Source organism: Empidonax traillii, unplaced genomic scaffold, assembly GCF_003031625.1.
Source record: "Empidonax traillii isolate 1590-97213 ecotype Southwest subspecies unplaced genomic scaffold, ASM303162v1 scaffold1272:size142475, whole genome shotgun sequence".
Lineage (NCBI taxonomy): Eukaryota > Metazoa > Chordata > Aves > Passeriformes > Tyrannidae > Empidonax > Empidonax traillii.
Window position 1 is genome coordinate 120,751 of NW_020956465.1, and position 17,433 is coordinate 138,183.

Consider the following 17,433-nt stretch of genomic DNA (forward strand, 5'->3'; position numbering starts at 1 on the left):
TTCGCCAAGGGATGCCCAGCAATCCGCTCCCCATCCAGCTGTGTGGTGTTCCCAGCACTCCCTCGGAGCTCAGGGAGCCGTCACCGCCCCCGCCCTGCTCCCAGTGCTCCCAGTGCCACACGGCGACAGTGACATCCAGTGGCAGCGACACCCGCGCCGAGCCTCAAACGCAGCCACCCCAAATGCCTGGAAAACGCCTGGAAAATTCCAGCCCCCTCAGCGTGCCGGGAAGGGCTTGGGCTTGAAAGCACAGGTTGAGGTGCTGGGTGTCAGCACAGGGAACGGGGACAGCAGGGAGGGACAGACAGACACCTCTGGGTAAGGATTGGGGACAGCAGGGAGGGACAGACAGACACCTCTGGGTAAGGATTTCACCACCCACCTCTCAGCAGGACCACGGGGAAGCAAGAGAGGTTGCCCAGGCATGACTCAACCCGTGCTGCTTTGCTCTCAGAAATATCTCTAAAAGTGGGTTTTGTTCGTTCGTTCTTTTTTTTTTTTTTCCTTTTTAAAGCAATTTTTCTGTCCTTCAGAAAGCCCCAGCTCGGCTCCAGAACTCAAAGGAACAGAAGCAGCTGTAAATCAGCTGTGCCTCCTCCCAGACCTGCAGGAACACGGAGAGAGTCATTCCAGCACCCCTGCGAAGGAGGGACAGGTGAGGGGCTGGCACAGCCCCTGCTCCCCTGCTCCCCTGGAGCCCTCAGGGGGGTGATCAGTGCTGGGGCTGCAGGAGCTGGGCAGGCTGAGCTGCTGCTCCAGCCCAGGAGGGAGTGGGGACTGAGACATCCCTGCCAGTGCTAATTAGGGTGTCTCTCCAGAGCAGTGTGGATGTCAAAGCACAGCTGTGGTTTGCCTTTGGGCCCACCCCAGCCAGGCCACACGAGTGTTCCACTGCAAAAATGCAGCCAGACCTGTAGCGGGTGAGTTTGGCAGCCAGGCCTGGGAACCTCAAAGGGGCAATGAAAGAGGGATGGGAACAGCCCCTGCTGACAGGAGCAGTTCTGCCACAGACTGGAGCCACAGCCTGCCCAGGGAAGGAGGGTTTGTCCCACATAAATCTGTTTTCAAGCTGCTAAAGTACAATCAAACATCCTGGGGGAGTTCTCACACACTCAGGGGGTGGATCCAGATGTGGAGCCCACCCAGCCCAGCCCCAGGGGACAGAGTGGGCTCCCCAGTGCCAGTCCTGCCTTCCAGGGCTGGGGTTTTGTTTCTGAGGTTCCCAGACAACATCAGAGACCAGCAGAAAGACAGAACTTGATGAATGCAGCATCACCACCTGCACAGAAAGCAGGGAATAAAGACTGTCTCCATGGTTTCCCAAAACCACAACCCCCTGCAATACTTGCAGCATCATAGCAACAAGCTTCAACCCAGCAACGTGGAAATGCTGCTCTTTGAAACCACCTGACCTTATTTATCATTGTCCTGGAGATTCCCAACAGTTGGCTGACCAGTCAAAGCCCCAAAGATCCTTCACTCCCACGTGCTGAAAATGGGATGGGTGAGGTCTCAGCTTCTGCTTCAGGATAAGAGAGTATTTCTTGTAGCTGAAGGTAAACCCAACATGGGAGCACATGTGGCTGCATCAGAAGAATCCTGTCTGCCCTCAAAGTGTCACACTTGTTTAAGGCAGAACTGAGCGAGATTAAAGGCTGCTCCAGACTTGGATTATCCTGCAATTTTTCCAGTAGGACTTGAGGTGACTTAGAAGTGACAGGAAAGCTCTCCAGGAAAACTGAGCTCCGCCAGAAATAACCTCAGTTTCCTGACCAGGTGACATGGGCAAAGAGGGAAGATTCACCTTGGAAGGTTCAGAAAACCTCTGGAATAAACCATGGATGCATCAGTGCCCCTCAGAGGGATTGCCTCTTCCTGCTCTTGGATTTTGGAAGCTGGTTGGGCAGTGGTGCTACCAGAGCAGACCTGACGTTTCCTGGGCTCTTTTCCATGAAGCATCAGGGAATTCATGGAAGCGTTGCACAACCCTGGCTTTGGCTCTTAAGGAAACCAAGATTTTAATGCATTTTATGAAGTGTCAATGAGCAACAAACCACAGGGAAAAAAAAATACACAAAATCCCATTTCCCTCCACAAACCACAACCTGAAGGGATGGAAACCAAGGTGACAGTCCAGGGCAGTGACACACATTTTGTGCCACGGGAAGCAGAAACAAAGGATGTCAGGAATGAGCAGAACTTGCTCTGCCCAGAGCCCTGCAGGAGTGACAGCAGCAGCACTGTCACCCTGGGCCAGGCAGCCCCGGGGCAGAGCTGGCCCTGCCAGGGATGCACCCGAGCTCTGCCAGCCAGAGGAGCTTCAGAAAATCCACGGGAGCATTTCCCCTGTCACTGGAGCACCCCAGAGCACCCCCAGGCCAGCCAGCCCCCCCTTGGGGGACTGGGGTTCTGTTGTCAGCGTGAGCAGGAGCCAATCCTTGCTCAGACCAGCCAGGGAGGAGTCAGCCCTGGGAGACACCAGGGTGTGTGACCCCAAAAACCAGCCCAGCAGCCTCCTCCCTCCCTTCCCCCTTCACCTGCGCACAGCAGTTGCTGGGTTGCTGCTGGTGATTCTTCCCCTGGACCAGCTGAAGGAAACAGAGCTTTTTACAGCCTCCTGTCCTTGGCTTGAGCTCAGCAGCTCATCTGCAGCACTTCCAAAGTGTCACCATTTCCCTGGGGAAAACAAAGGGTCATCTCAGCCCTGTGGGACGAGGGAGCCTCTGCCTGAGCCCCCTGCACAGCTGGGGAACTGTGGGGTCACTGAAACGACTCCGACCTGAGGGTCTGAAAATACCACACCCAAAAAGACATTTTTCAACCCCCCCTGTGCTCAGGAGACACTTCCCTGCACCAAAACCTTCTGTATTTCCACGGCTACTTTAGAGGGGCAATAAAAGACCAACATACAGGGAAGGAGCTGGGAAGGGTCCCCATCATGCTGGGAAGGATTTGGGAAGCATCCACATCTTGCAGGTAACACAGGCTCATCCCACAGCCCCATCCACAGGGATCTGCCCCCAAAGGCTGGAATTAACACCTCCTCTCATCCCACAGCCCCATCCACAGGGATCTGCCCCCAAAGGCTGGAATTAACACCTCCTCTCATCCCACAGCCCCATCCACAGGGATCTGCCCCCAAAGGCTGGAATTAACACCTCCTCTCATCCCACAGCCCCATCCACAGGGGATCTGCCCACAAACACCTTCCCTTTGCCCCCTGGAGCGACCGGAGCAGGCAGGAAGGTGCTGGAAGCGAAGTTTGAAGCGAGTCAGTGCAGATACCTCAGGCTGCAGAACACTCTATTTATTAGGTCAATATTTCAGTAGAGCAATACAGTTACAGAATATCACAATGCTGGTTACAAACAGGGGGTGCTTCCATGGGCACAGACAACGCCGGGCTCTGCAGGCGGGGGAGGGGGACACCAAAGCCCCCCCTGACACCACAGGGAGGGTGATCTGCAAGCTCTGGCCATGAGCAAGAGACTCTCAGAGAAATGAACGTGGCACTACAGGCAGAGATTCTGGTTGAGAGGTGGGTTTGTGTGAGTATTTCCATTTATACAGTTATACAGTTCAAGCAACATCTTTTTTTTTTTTCCTTTTTTTTTTTTAAATGCTATTAAATTAAAATCCCCTGTAGTTCAATAAAGTATAAAAATAGTACTGAACCTGGTAATATTCAATAAAATGTAGAGTTCATTCACATCATTAAGTAGTAAAGAAATTGTAAAGTTGTAGTTACCATGGCAACATTTGCTTCCCAGAAAGGGACGTACAGAAAAGAAAAGTTACACATATTGTACCTGCGACGATTATTGAGCTCCAACACTGAACTTGTGCACCACAGACCGAGTTTCTAAATAGCTCTATATATTTATATAGTATATATCTTCTTCATCTTAAAATTTACTTCTGAAAAGAAACAAAACAAAACCGAAAAAAAAAAACGTGCACTTCAACAAACTCACTAAGGCCACTCATGCTACAGACACCGAGACTGCAGGGAGAGCGTCAGAGCCCAGAGCACACCCAGCTGCCACCACCCAGGGACCCCCTGGCACTGCCCAACACCTTCCTGAGATTTAGGGACAAAAGCACTCCCAGCACTGCTGCAGGAGTTGGGGCTGGTCCGTTTCAGGCAGCTTTTCCTCCTCTGCCACAGGGAGGGCTGGAAAACGGGAATGGATTTCCACGTGCACCTTGTACCACGAGAAGCAGCACCTTGAGGGAACTCCAGGCTGCAGCACATGGACAGGAAAACTTCCTTTGGGGAGTCACAACCACCACCCCTGTGCTGGCAGCTTGGAATTCAACAAGCCCTTCAGAACCATTTACCAAAACTGGTGTGCAAAAAGGACGCAGCCCTACACCAAAGTCTGGCTCCAGAGCAGGGAGTGAAGCATCCCAAGAGCTGGACAGAGGCAGGCACAGACACTCCCTGTTGGAATCCTCCTGCTCCAACAACTGTTTGGGGCCAAATAATTACTGACTCGTTTACTTCAAGTGGCTGAGAGAGAGATCTGCCAAGACATTTCCCCCTCCCCTTTTGTCAGCTCTTCAAATCCAGGTGTGCTCCCCCCTTCCCCAACATCCAGAGCAGCCCCAGGAGCAGAGGGGAATCCGACACCACCTTCCTCCCTCCCTCCCTCCCAGCTGCCTGGAAAACAGGACTCACCCCTCACTGACCAAACACGGCAGGAAAATATTAAAGGTTCAATTTAATCAACTGAGAAAAGTTTCCCTTAAGGTGCCACCCGTCCTCCCCACTGCACTGGTGACTCTGGGGTGATTCATTTACTCACCTTCAGGAAAAAGATGCATTTTCAGAGGAGTTCCACTCCCAGGTGTCCCCTGGCACTGCCAGCACCAAACAGCCCCTGTGCAGCTGCCTCTTGTGCCTATAAATGCCAATAATTAATTCCCTGTATCCAGTGTTCCATCGTGCCAGGCCCCCCCAGGACTGACACCCACCTGGAAAACTGCCAGAGGGGACACCTGCAGGGCACTGGAAAACCCCAGAGCAGGGAGAACACAGGGAATTACCCCCCCTGCTCCTGGAAAACCCCACAGGATGGAGAACGTAGGGAATTGCACCCTCAGCTCTGCCCAGGCAGTGCTGGATCCCCCCTGCAAGATCGACCCAGCCCCGCTGGCCCAGAGGGACGAGTCCTTTCCCTGCCTCTGCCACCATCCCCTGGGGCTCCAACTGGAACAGCAGGGACAGGAGCAGAAACAAGGGCAGCACAGCATTCCACACTGACCCAGGTGCCAACACGGGCACTTCCAAGAGCCCCATCTGGGAGATGTGGAAGCAAAGCCTGGCCTGGTGGGTTCTGTGCCATCCCACATCCCACCTGTGCCCCATTCGGGGCCATCCCATGCCCGGCTGGGTTCTGAACCCTGAACAGCCCCATCCTGCCAGCCCTGAACAGCATCAGCCCCATCCTGCCTCGAGAGCTGACACTCCTGAGTCAGGAGCTGGATGTGGAGACACCAAGGCTGGAGATCCCGAGTGGATAAAGGATCTCCAGACCGTGTCAGTGCAAGTCCAGGACCCAGCTGGAAGCTTTGGACACTCCTGCAGCTCAGAGCCACAGAACCACCCAGCTTCTTCAGGACAACTCTGAGCCACCTCCCTGCCCGAGTTCTGGCACCACTGTCACGTACTTGGTTTGACTGTAAATAGGTTTTAACAGGGTTTAAGAACTCGTGAGAACGTTATAACAACTCATCGGTGCCTCGGACATCAGGGAGAAAAAGGTTCTGCCTTTACAGCTGAATTAGTCTGTAGTTCCTACACATCATAAACAAAATTGCTATAAATAAATTAGATGTTAAGTCCACACATGCAGTTGGATTTTCACTGAGCAGCTGCTGAGGCCATACTGCAGTTAAGTCCTAACACCACAGGGGGGTTTATGCAAATCTTTCTGTTCACCTCAGTGAAGCCATCCCAAATAGCGATCATTAATCTTCACTAACTACAAAACTGCATTTTAAAGTTGATAATTACTCAGCCTTTCCCCCCCAAAATACACTTGAAGGCACCGGTAAATGAACTATTGGCCTGTAAAATTTCACTTCTTAAAAGAGCCATTAAGTCTTGTCCAAGATCTCCGTTTCTTCCCTGAAGACCATCCAGCCCCTTTCCCTGCCAGAAACCTCAGGAACCAACTGCAAACCAGAGCCCAAACACAACACCCAGAGCCAGCCCAGCCCCTGCTGGGACTGCCCAAGGTACAAACCCCCCAGAACAGCGGGAGAGAAACCCCCCCACGGGAATCCACGGAAGAACTGAGGTGTCAGCAGAGCCGGGCCCAGTTTGTGTCACACAGACCCTCAAATATTCCCTCAACAGTGAGAAATGAAACAAGCCCAGAACAACACCCAAAGCCAAAGCCACAGCAAGAGGCAGCCCCAGCAGGGCAGTTAAGACAAGGCAGTGAGAGGCACAGCCAAGGCCTGTGCAGGGAGCTCTGCTGGGGGAAGGAACGGCAGGAACCATTTCTGGTTGTACTGGTGTTTAATGCAGAAACGAAGCTTCACCAAATAAAAAAAAAAAAAAAAGACCTGTTGTGCTTTTTGGCATTTTCCACTGACCCCTGTGAACTGTACAGTGAGCTGTGTCCTCAGAAACAGAAAAGGGAACCGGATTGTTGTACAAAACTCTTCTGTATAAACAAGGAGTGGGCTCCATCAGCAGGTGAAGGCCCAGCAGGGCAGAGCAGAGGTGGCTGCAGCAGAGTCGAGCGTGGCTGGTCCTGCCTGTGGCACGGGCACAGTGCCTGGAGAAGCTCACTGGGAACAGACAGGCCATGGCTAAGGAAGGGGCACTCCCTGGCTCTGGATCTATCACGGGAATATCATTTGCACCCATCAGACACCTAAATGCAGGATTCCTACTGGCAAGTGAAAGCAGGGGCAGGAGGGGGAAATTAAAGCCACTGGTCCAAAAGCGGTTTCGAGCAGCTGGTCCACTGTGGGTTCTGCTGGTCCTGCTCGGGCTGAGCACTGGTGGTGGCACCGAGGGCACTGGGGTGGCTGGTCTGGGGTCTGTCCCGCTCCCAGCTGAGCACTGGTCCAGTCCAGGGATGCACAAAGCACGCGGTGGGCACTGCACTCCGAGCGAGGTTCAGTGTTGCTCCCAAGTGGTTCTCGGCCACTCCTCTTGGTAAGGCAGCGGCCCAGGCAGGGCATCCTCCCCGTGCTCGCTATTTACCATCAACTTTGCTACAAAGATACAGCAGAAACACCTTTCTCCTACAGCTCCTCACAGGACAGCTTTTACTCTCTCTCTCTCTACGTCAGCAGAAAGCTCTTGGTGACACCTTCCATCCATAACAACAATGAAACTCTTTTGAACTCAAACAGTTTTATTTAACGTTTTCTTGCAGACTTTCTGCAAAGGAGCTTCTTTTGGAAGAAGAGAGAAAGAAGGGGTTCGGTTTTTTTGTTTGGTTTTTTTTTTTTTTTTTTTTTTTTTTTGAGGGGGGGGAATACCAAGTTAAAAATGTGAGCCGAACTAAACATGCCATACACATGCTGAGAGGAATTGAACACACATTCATCCGGATGGGCACTCTTCAGCAGACTGGACCAGTGTCTCAACGCAAACTCCAGCCCCCAGAGAACTACATGGTTTAGATTTCACAGTATGACTCTTCCCCCTGGAACCCGGGGGTGGGGGGAGAAAACCTTAACTGGTTAAGTGACCGAGTTCTTAGCTGCTCTGTCCATCGAGGCTCTGAGACATCAGGAAGGACTGGACCACCTCCTCCGTGGACTGGGGGCTGGTGCTCACGTCCTCCAGGGCATCTGTCACCGAGAACTGCCGGTCCCGCAACCGGTTCCAGTTGGCCAAGATATTGTGGTACTCAAAGACCTTCTCGTAATTGCCAATGGAATTGTACAGTTTAATGAGACCTCTGTAATCATATTCAAGTCCACTGTATCCTTCCCCAAAAAGCTTCTTTCCTGTAAGGAATCCAAAAGAAAACCGAGTTCAGAGGTGGAACATCCACACGCTGCCATTTCTCAGGTCATTTTTAGCAACAGCTCGAAGGTTTTTGTCAGGGTAAACCAAGAGCACAAACGACCTTCCTGGGTGCTGGTCTGAATTCCATCTACCTCCCGCTCTGAGGGTGCTGCAACTGCCCCTCAGGGTTCTACAATCACACCATCACCTGCCCCACAGCTTTACATGTGCAGAATCTACAGCCCTACACAGGGGACTCAGTCTGTGCCCCAGTTACACTCCAAACTCAGTTTAAACAGGGAAGTTGTTGTTATTTTCTACATTAAAACCATGGTTTTTTCTGTAACACACTGTACATAACTGTATGAAGCACAGCTGTGCCTCCAACCTGGGCTACAGCAGGGCCCAAGGATGCACCTGATCTGGGTAACAGGAAAGACAAATATTTCATGAGAGGAGTTCTTGTGATGGGGACAATCATTGTCCATTTCTTTCAAAATCTGACTACATTCTGCACTCAGGTTCTGGCCACAACTCCAAAATGTGTTTAATGGGTCTGTTTTCAATGAATTCTGAAGGAGCACTGAAAGTAACACAAGTTCAGAATTCAGTCCCCGGGAGAACACTAAAGAAAACCACATTTACATTGAAAACCCATATGAAATAAAGTACATTGTGTCTCATCGAGTTCCTCTGTGTCACTCACCAATTGCTATGGATCTCAAATAAAGCTTTTCAGCATTTTCATACTGGTTCATGTCATAGTTGTAGAGGGAGGCGAGATGGCCCACGGAGAGGGCAACTTCGTAATCCTCCTGGCCCAGGAGCTGCTCCTTGATCTGAATTGCCTTGATGTGCATCTCCTCTGCTTCCTGGAGGGCCAAACCCACACAGGTCAGTCGGGCACCCCTCACCACCCCACAGAGAGGGGGGAAGTTTAAGGAAACATAACCATATTTCTAAGCAGTCTGTAGTGTTCTAGAAAAGGCAAAAAGCAACACAGCCAAAACCAAAGCAAGTTCTCCAAATTCTTAATGAGGTGGATCATTAAATGGTATCACCAAACCCACTGTCACCCCCTGAGGGCATCAAGCACCCCCCTGGGCTGTTCCTGCACAAAGCTTTTGAGATGAACGATAAAGCACAAAAGCACCAGCTGAGGCTGTGAGACGTGGACACTGCAAACCCTCCCTTGCTGTGGCAGATTGTGGATGCCTTGCAGGTGAACTCAGGCCCCTCCACACCACCAGTCTCACCTTGAACTTCCTCATGGACTGGTAGAGCCTGCCCAGGTTGCCGTAGTGTTTGGCTGTTTGCACGTTGAACTCCCCGAAGGCTTTCTTGGCCAGCTGGAGCGAGGAGAGGTGCAGGTCATGAGCCTCCTGGAGCAGCCTCTGCTCTGTCTCCTTGTTGTGACAGTCTATGGCAATCTCCTCCAGGATGAGTGCTGGGGGCAGAGAGAGCAGCTGGCACCGTGCTGCACACACAGAGCCATCACCACACACCTCACCAGCCCGGTCTGGCACACACTGGCAGCCCAGGGATGGAGCTCACAACACATATTTGTGTGTTTGGTGTTTTTATACCCCTCAAAGCCTTCCAGGTAAGTTTAAAGAGTTTTCTTTGTGTTATTTTACAGGTGTGTCGACAGGGAACATCAAGGATTACAAACACCCTGAGTCACCCCCACTGAAAACAACAACTCAAGTTCCATTGTCTGCAAGAGAACAGGACAAACCAATCCCAAGGAAGGGTTTCAAGTGGAGGGAAGTACCTTTCACTCTCTTCGAAGAGGCCAAGAGAAGATGGTCCTCTGGCAGAATGTGAGTTATAATGCCAATAGCACGTTCAGCATGGAATCTGAAATCAAGTTGAAATAAAAAAATTCAAGGTGCATCTCCAAGTCAGCAGCTGACACAGCAGCAGAAACATGACTGCAATCCACATGCATTACATTCCAACTGCAAATCTGGATCATTTCAGGACGTTTTTTCTCCATTGGCAGCAGTAAATGTGCTGCCAGCCCCCCAAAGAGCAGCACTCACAGTGCATTGTCGAATTTCCCAGAGCTGTACTGGTGAACATATGAAGAATAAGCCAGGTCCTCGTGGGCTGTGGCTACGTGGATGTTTTTGCCTCCAAACACCGACTGCCGGATATCGAGCGCTGTCTGCAAGAGGGACCAGAACCAACTCAGCAGTTCATTCACAAAAAATCCTGGCAAACAGGGACAAAAACTACTGCCTCTGAAGTTCCTGCATACTTGAGACACTAAACACATAAAAGACACATGAGTCAGGGAAAAAATAAAGAATAAAGAATGAAAAAGTTGGCGGTGTTCGGGTTTTCTTTAAAGAACAGCACTGCAGTAATTAAATCAACTATTATCAGTCCTCAGGAATTAACTACAACATTGGAGAGATTAAGAAAAAACATCAAGCCAGACCCAGCCCTGCTGCCTACCTGATAGATGGCAACAGATTGGCAGATGTTGTCTACGTTGAGCAAGTAAAAGCCATAGTCTAGCAGCGTGTCAGAGTACTTGGGGTGCTTGGCTCCAAAGTGCTCCCTGCAAAACACACCTGGTTACACCCCAAGGCAGGGTGGGCACATCCCAGAGGGGCTCTCCTGGAGGGCTGCTCACCTGGCAAGGTACACGGCGTGTTTGATGAGCTGCTCGGCCTTCTTGAACTCCCTCTTCACCACGCAGGCCTGCAGGGGACACGAGTGGTGAGGGGCTGTGCTCCCAGCCCAGCTCCTCCCCACCCTGCTGCTCCTCCTGTCACACCTCTCTGCTTAGCGAGGGGCTTCTCAGTTATTTAAGAAAAGCGTCACAGCAAAAACAAAACAAACCAGCAATAACCCCCTGCCCAGGTCTGAGCTGAACCCATTAAACCCAATAATCCACAAGGCTCCTGGAGCGGAGCTGGTTCCAGGAGTTCTGGAGGAGCAAACCATCCCCAGCCATACTCCTGGTGGCAGATGAGGTACCAAAGCAGCACGGAAGTTTTCAGTTCACCTTGGAGGCTTGTCGGAGCACATCCACCACCACCTTCACGGGCAGCCCCACCGTGATCTCCTTCATGGCCTCTATGCACCACTTGTAGGCCTGGGGGACGAAGAGGGACCCACACAGTCAAGCTGGGACTTCACCACATCAAGAGAAAAACACGACCTGGCTCTGAAAAGCTGGTCATTCACATCCCAAAATTTCAAATATGCTGTTCAATTGTTTACACGTAATGAAACTTGACCTAGAAACCACTTTTAAGGTTAATACCCAATATGTAAGTATTTTACAGTAGCCTAAGCATGTGTTCTTACAATTACTTTTACAGACAAAACAGTGGGTTTTATACACACTTTTAAAGATGTTTTTATAAAGGTTATAAAATAACCTTTAAGTAATGCTCCCAAGTCCCACTGTGCAGGACAACACCCTGGTCAGTGGACTGGGGAGCCAAAGGAAAAGCACAGTTTAACTCAACCCAGAGAGGCCCAACACGAACCCCCAGGGTGTCACTCGTACCAGTGCCGGTCCGAGCAGCACCAGGAGCTCAGGACTGAGCCAGGATAACCCCCAGACCCACAGTGCTCCCTGGCAGTGCCCTGCAGGCACTGGAGGAGGGTTGTGCTGTGCTGGGTGGCTGCTGGAGCCCCTGGCAGCCCTCACCTCGTCGTAGTGGCTCTTGGCGAAGAGCAGGGCACAGAGCTCCCCGTAGAGCGCGGCCTTGTTGGCCTGCTGGCCGTGCTTGGCCAGCTTCTCCATGTAGGACTGGGCCAGCTTGAACGTCTCCTCCCCCAGGTGGTATTTACAGTTCCCGTTCCGGACGTGCAGCAACCTGGGGGGACACAGAGGAGAGCTCAGGGAACCACTCACACAAACGATCCCACATACTGATGCAGTTCTGCAAATCCAGTGCTTGAACCAGCCTGGTGTGCTGGCTTTGTGTTTCATTTTCCATAAAATCTGTTCTTCTCAATCCTGATGAAATGCCATTCCCAAAGCTCTGTTCTATGCAGCAGGAAATCCCTTCCACCTGCTCCCCTCAGCATGGTGACCTCAAACAGCCACTGAGGGGGTACAGACAGAGCTGCTCCTCCTGCATCCCTGCACTTTCCTCACAAAAGATTTAGTCACATTCATCTGACACGAGATTAAGAGACTATTTTATTGACCCAGCCCACAGCAGCTCCTCCATCCTCTCCCTGCCCTCTCCTATCCCAGTGCCTTTCCATCCCAAGGATTAAAAGGAGCCTCAAGAAGCAGCCCAACACAGCCAGTGACACCCAGCACTAGGGAAACCTCCTCCTGTTTCTCTGGAGAAGTAACAGTCTCAGCTTCTGGCAAAGAAGTTAAAATAAAAGAAAAGAATCTTTTTCATCAGTGTAGGCTGATGCTTATTTACTTTAATGAGATACATTTGGAATGGGTGCCTTATCATATTCCAAGCCCCCCAGGGCAGAGGTGGATTCCCAGGGCAGGGCAGCTGTTCCTGCTCCATGGAAAATGGAGCACAGATGAGACTAGGGTGAATTAACCTCCCCTGGCCCCCTGGAAATGTGTTATTAGAGTGAGGAACAGAGACTGAAACCAGCAGGCCAGGCTTGGGAATGAGGAGCAGAACACGGGGAGACAACTGCCCAGGGAGAAGGGAAGCAGAGCCTGGTGCTGCACTGCAAACAGGCTGAAAATCAGAGTTGATGTATTTGATTCCTGTTATGGTACTTTAGGATAAAACTCCCAATAAATTGGTAAGGGGGAAGGAATGAACAGGGAAGGTTTTGCTCAGATTTGTTTCTTCTCTAAAGGTGTTCCCTGTTTGCCCTTACTCCAAGAAGAGATTTAAGGTACTGTAGCCACGTGCTGCAGCACAGAAACACAGCTCAGTTCACCCTGAAAACTCAGCCTGTCCCCGTTTCCTATCCAACCAACAAACTCAAACTCCAACAGCAAAGGAATCAGGTTCCCCTTTTCCCAAGCAGGGAGTGGAGGCAAGCACAGGACAGATGTGCATTTGCTGCACAAAGAGAACATCAAAGAACAGAACAGACCTTCAAAAACCCTGCCAGCAGCTCCACAAACACCAGCCTTGCAGGGGGAAGCAGCAACCAGGCTGAGGAACAGCCACAGCCAAAAGCAACACCCCCATTTTTCCTTGGAATGGAGCAAAATGAAGCAAACAGCTTCCCTAAAGAGGCAAAACCATTCAGCTGGGAGCTGCTGTGCAGCATGGAAACCTCGGAGCCCAAATCCCGTGGAATGGTATAAGCCAGTGGGGATAGCACTGCAATTGAGATAAGCTCCTGGGAAAGATCCTATCCAGTGCCTGGATGCTTCAGTGATAGTGTCTTAAAACAAAGAAATCTCCCCAAAAAACCAAGCTAAACCTAAGCCAATCCTCTAGGATAAGCAGAGTTTATGTGATCCGGCTCTGAGTGACAAAAAATCCTTTATTAATCCAAAGGAATTCCAGAAGATAAAGCCACGAGGAAGAGAAGAGGCCTCAGGACGTTTATGCTAATGGCTCTGAAGCTCCTTTGATGTCTGCAACAACAGCTTTTGGGGACGAACCTCCCCCAATAAAACCAGTCTCTAGGAGCCAGCACTGTGCTGCACAGCAGCTTAGGAAGTCTGAAACCACCAGGAAAAAACCAACCCAAGAATCAGCAGAACACGAAACAATGGAGTGGGGGAACCACAAATTTGTGTTATTTACTTGTACCTCATTGTTCAACACACAATACAGAGAAAGCAAACCAAGAGGAGCACCACACATGCAGGGAAGCAGAACTCCAGCTCATCCAAACCTCCAATCCTCCCAGCTTCTCCATTTAATTTACTGCTGCTGGTAGAAGGAAACACCAAGCCATGCTTAAATAGCACAAAACTCCACATTTTTAAACTCCATTCTACTAATAATGCAGTGCATTAATTCAACTCCCCAGAGAGCAGACTTAGCAGCATTTAGAGCAAGGGCTGCCACTTTTTTAAAGGGTCATCCCTGAAAATCTCCTTTCCACAACTGCTGCCCAACAGAGAGTTCCATTTTTTCCTTTCTTTACCTTCTTTTCTTTTTTTTTTTTTTCTATTCAGAGAAGGCAACAGTTTATTTAAAGCAACCTGCCCAGCTTGCCAAATGGCCTGATACAACCAGGGAACTTTTTTTAGACTAATTAGAAGGCAAAGCACCAAGCACTGACTGCGGCTCTGTATCCATCACCCCTCAGTTCTGGGAGGTGGATCCGTGTGCCCAGTCTCCTGGCATCAGTTTGTTCCTGGAATGGCAGCCAGCAGGAGCTGGCAGAGCCAGCAGGAGCAGGCAGAGCAGCGTTGCCATGGCCCTGGGGCTGGCACAGCACATCAGCAGCTCCTGGCAAAGCCTCCCTCCCCTTGGTGCTTGCCCAGCCATAAACAAGATGCAGGGCTTTTTTTGGAGCAGCTTCCCCAAACAAGTTTTGCTCTGCACTCCACACAGCACACGCTTTGTTCTGTTTTACAGCAGCTGAAAGAAGTTCAGTCCTGTTCTAGTTCTGCTCAGCAGCCCCCAGGTAACTCCTGTGACCCCTGTCAGTCCCGGTGCTCCCAACAAACCCCCGCTGGCCACTGCAGTTCATCTCACCTGGGCACAGAGGTGGAAGAGCCACCAAAAACTGAATTGTGCTCTGAGGCCTCTATCAGTGCTCTCAACCTACACAGGCCCTGAGAAACAAGGCAGGTTCAAAACCCTCCTAACAGTAGAAAAATTCCCTCCCAAACATTTCCAGCTGTGGCTCAAGGTGCCACAGAGCTGGACATCCAGATCTTGACCTAACCCAAAGCAGCTCAGCATGAAGCAAGAGAACTCCCTGGATCTGGAACCAGGAACAGCAAGTTTTGCTTTTATTTCTGAATCTGTTATATTTGAGTTTGGATTTGGCAAATTCCTTTTGTAGCAAACAGAAGTTGAGCAAAGTCCCACCCTGAACATTCCTTCAGGTGCTCCAACACTCTCAGTGTCCAGCCACGCTTCCCAGCAGACCTTGGGAAGGACAGCAAAGCGCAGGGGTTGTGAAAACCAGGGATTGGGGTAAAACCTGCACCTCCTGATGCTCAGCTGTGCCAGGGGAGTGTTTTGGTGCAGCAGGAGCTGGCTGGCCCTGCCCTGTGTGCCAGCAGCGAGGGGAGCTCACCTCACACAGCACTCCACGGCCCGGAACCAGTGCAGGATCTCATCGTGCAGCGTGCACAGCTGAAGGCAGGACAGGAACACCTTCTCAGCATCGCTGTACCAGCCTGCATCCGACAGGAACCCCCCTGGGGAGACAGCAAGGACAGCAACATCAGCCTTTCCAAGAGAAAAGGGCTTTGCTCAGGTCTTGTGAGACAACTCCTGATTTCATAGACCTGCACCTACAGACAGGAATCCTGGCAAGGTCAAACCCTCCAGTCCTGGACTGCAAAGGATGAAATCAGAGTAGAAGGATTCTCCTTCAGCTGAGCATGACTTTTTGGTATGACACACTTTTCCTACAGTTCTCTATCAAGAACAACTTACCAGTAATAAAAACACTTAAATTCCTTACATTAAGCATCACATCTGCAATGAAACTTTAAGTCTAAACCGTTTGCAACAGAAAAGCCAACACATTCTTAGATATTAAAATCCAGTGTATTTTTCTTAAGACACCAGGTAGTTTTCTCAAAATCACATTCCAAAACACACAAGTTCTTTAACAAAACATCACAGACATTAGGATGAAAATAATTAGGAGTAAATTAACTGAGGCTTGCAGAGAGAAAGCAGCAGTTACCTAAAACAAATCCAATCTGGATTGCTTTTTCTTTGACAGCAGCATCTGACTCTGCAATGTAGGAGCACCGTCTGCTGAAGGAATAGGCCAGGACAGAAGCCACTTTGACCCCATGGTCCATCAGAGCCTGGAAACAGTGATGGAGCAGATGTCTGCAACAAAGGGAAGCACAGCTCAGTGCCACGTGGAGTTTTCAGAGCTCTGCAGTCAGCTGGCTCTGGGCTGCCATGAGCTCACACCAGAGAAACAAACCCCAAGGCTCCCCCTAACCCGGAGCAGATGAAGAGAAGCATCACTGGGATCTCCAGGATAATGGATCACAGCTGCTGGATGGTCTGACACCAAGGGAGGGTACACAACGTTCTGCACCAGGACACCCTCCAGTGGAAGGAAAACACAGCCTGCCCAGGCAGTGTTAAATCTGGGAAGCAACCTTTTGCAGCCAAAACTCAGGAGGGAGGAAGCCCCAAATCCACCCTCCCCCAGCACTGATGGCTCCATTAACATCACACACACGTGCAGTGTCTGAAGACTCAGAGCTCCTTCTGGCCACCAGGAATCTGCTCTCAAACAGCCAAGTCCTGAGTGTGACACCCCAAAGTGCAATATTTAATGACAGGAAAGCTCTGCAAACTGGGGCAATCCTGTCAGCAGCAGAACCCTTCCCTCAGGCCCTGCTAAGCCAGCAGGAAGTGGCTGCTGTGCCTGCCACTGCTCAGGGCCTGGCTGGGCATCCCCCACCTGGTGTTGAGAAACTGGGGGGGGGGGTTTTGCATCACTGGTTTGTTTTGTTTGCACCTTTTTTTCTTCCCAGCTCAAGAGGTTAAGGGCTGAAAGGGGAATTATTGATTGGTTAAGACACTCACCTTTTATCTAAAGCTCGTAGCACCTTTGCAAAGACTTCTAGTTCACAAAATTCACTACCCAGCTGGCACAGACGGCCCTGTTGGTAAAGCTGAAAGAAACCAGGGAAGTTAATCTCCAAATTTAAGGTTGAGTTTTTCTGAGAGATTTACCTTAACAGGAAAGAGGACTCGTGATGCAACTGAGATTTTAGAGCACTGAAATCCAGCAGGCTAAAAAAGTAACAGTTCCAGGTTCACCAGGGGGTATCACCACAGGATACAAGTGCAGTGTTTAAAGGCTGAGCACACCAGTCAGGAGAGATCCAGAGGGGATTTCAAGGGTTTTTTAATCTATAAATGTATTTTCAAGTGTCTGTGTCCTCCTGCATCACCAAAACACGGCCACACATAAGCTACAAACCCAAGGGAAAACTAAGATGCCCCTCAAGTCAGCAAAAAATACAATTAACAGCTTTGACCCACAATCCAGAGCACAGCAATGTAAATATATAATATATAATGTACAAACAAAGCCAAACCCACACTCACCAATCCCCAGTACCAGCCAGGCATGAGCCCTGTCCCCAGGAACCCCTGAGCTCACACAGGTCATTGCTCCCTCAGAAAAGGGGAAAACTGCACCTTGGGCCTGGTTCACTTTTTTCTCCACAAACACTGACTAATTAAGTGTTCCAAACACAGCCAAGTGAGAACATCCCCAGCCAGAAATTTAGTTTTAGTCAACTCTTCTTACAAAGGCACACGACAGCGACTCCACAGCACAGCAAGTTTGTTATTTTAACAGCAGCACCT

The 17,433-nt window shown here is 50.5% G+C and overlaps 1 protein-coding gene across 1 annotated transcript; it reads right to left on the reverse strand.

Annotated features, from left to right (window-relative positions):
- Positions 1-7,498: 7,498 nt before the first annotated feature.
- Positions 7,499-16,784, reverse strand: APPBP2 (amyloid beta precursor protein binding protein 2; the record flags this gene model as incomplete). The annotated part of the gene is made up of 12 exons (XM_027906291.1): positions 7,499-7,980; positions 8,688-8,853; positions 9,238-9,428; positions 9,756-9,841; positions 10,027-10,151; positions 10,445-10,550; positions 10,626-10,693; positions 11,001-11,090; positions 11,655-11,823; positions 15,155-15,278; positions 15,776-15,927; positions 16,642-16,784. Coding segments are annotated over 12 exons (1,674 nt in total), but the record flags the coding sequence as incomplete, so codon positions are not given.
- Positions 16,785-17,433: the final 649 nt, after the last annotated feature.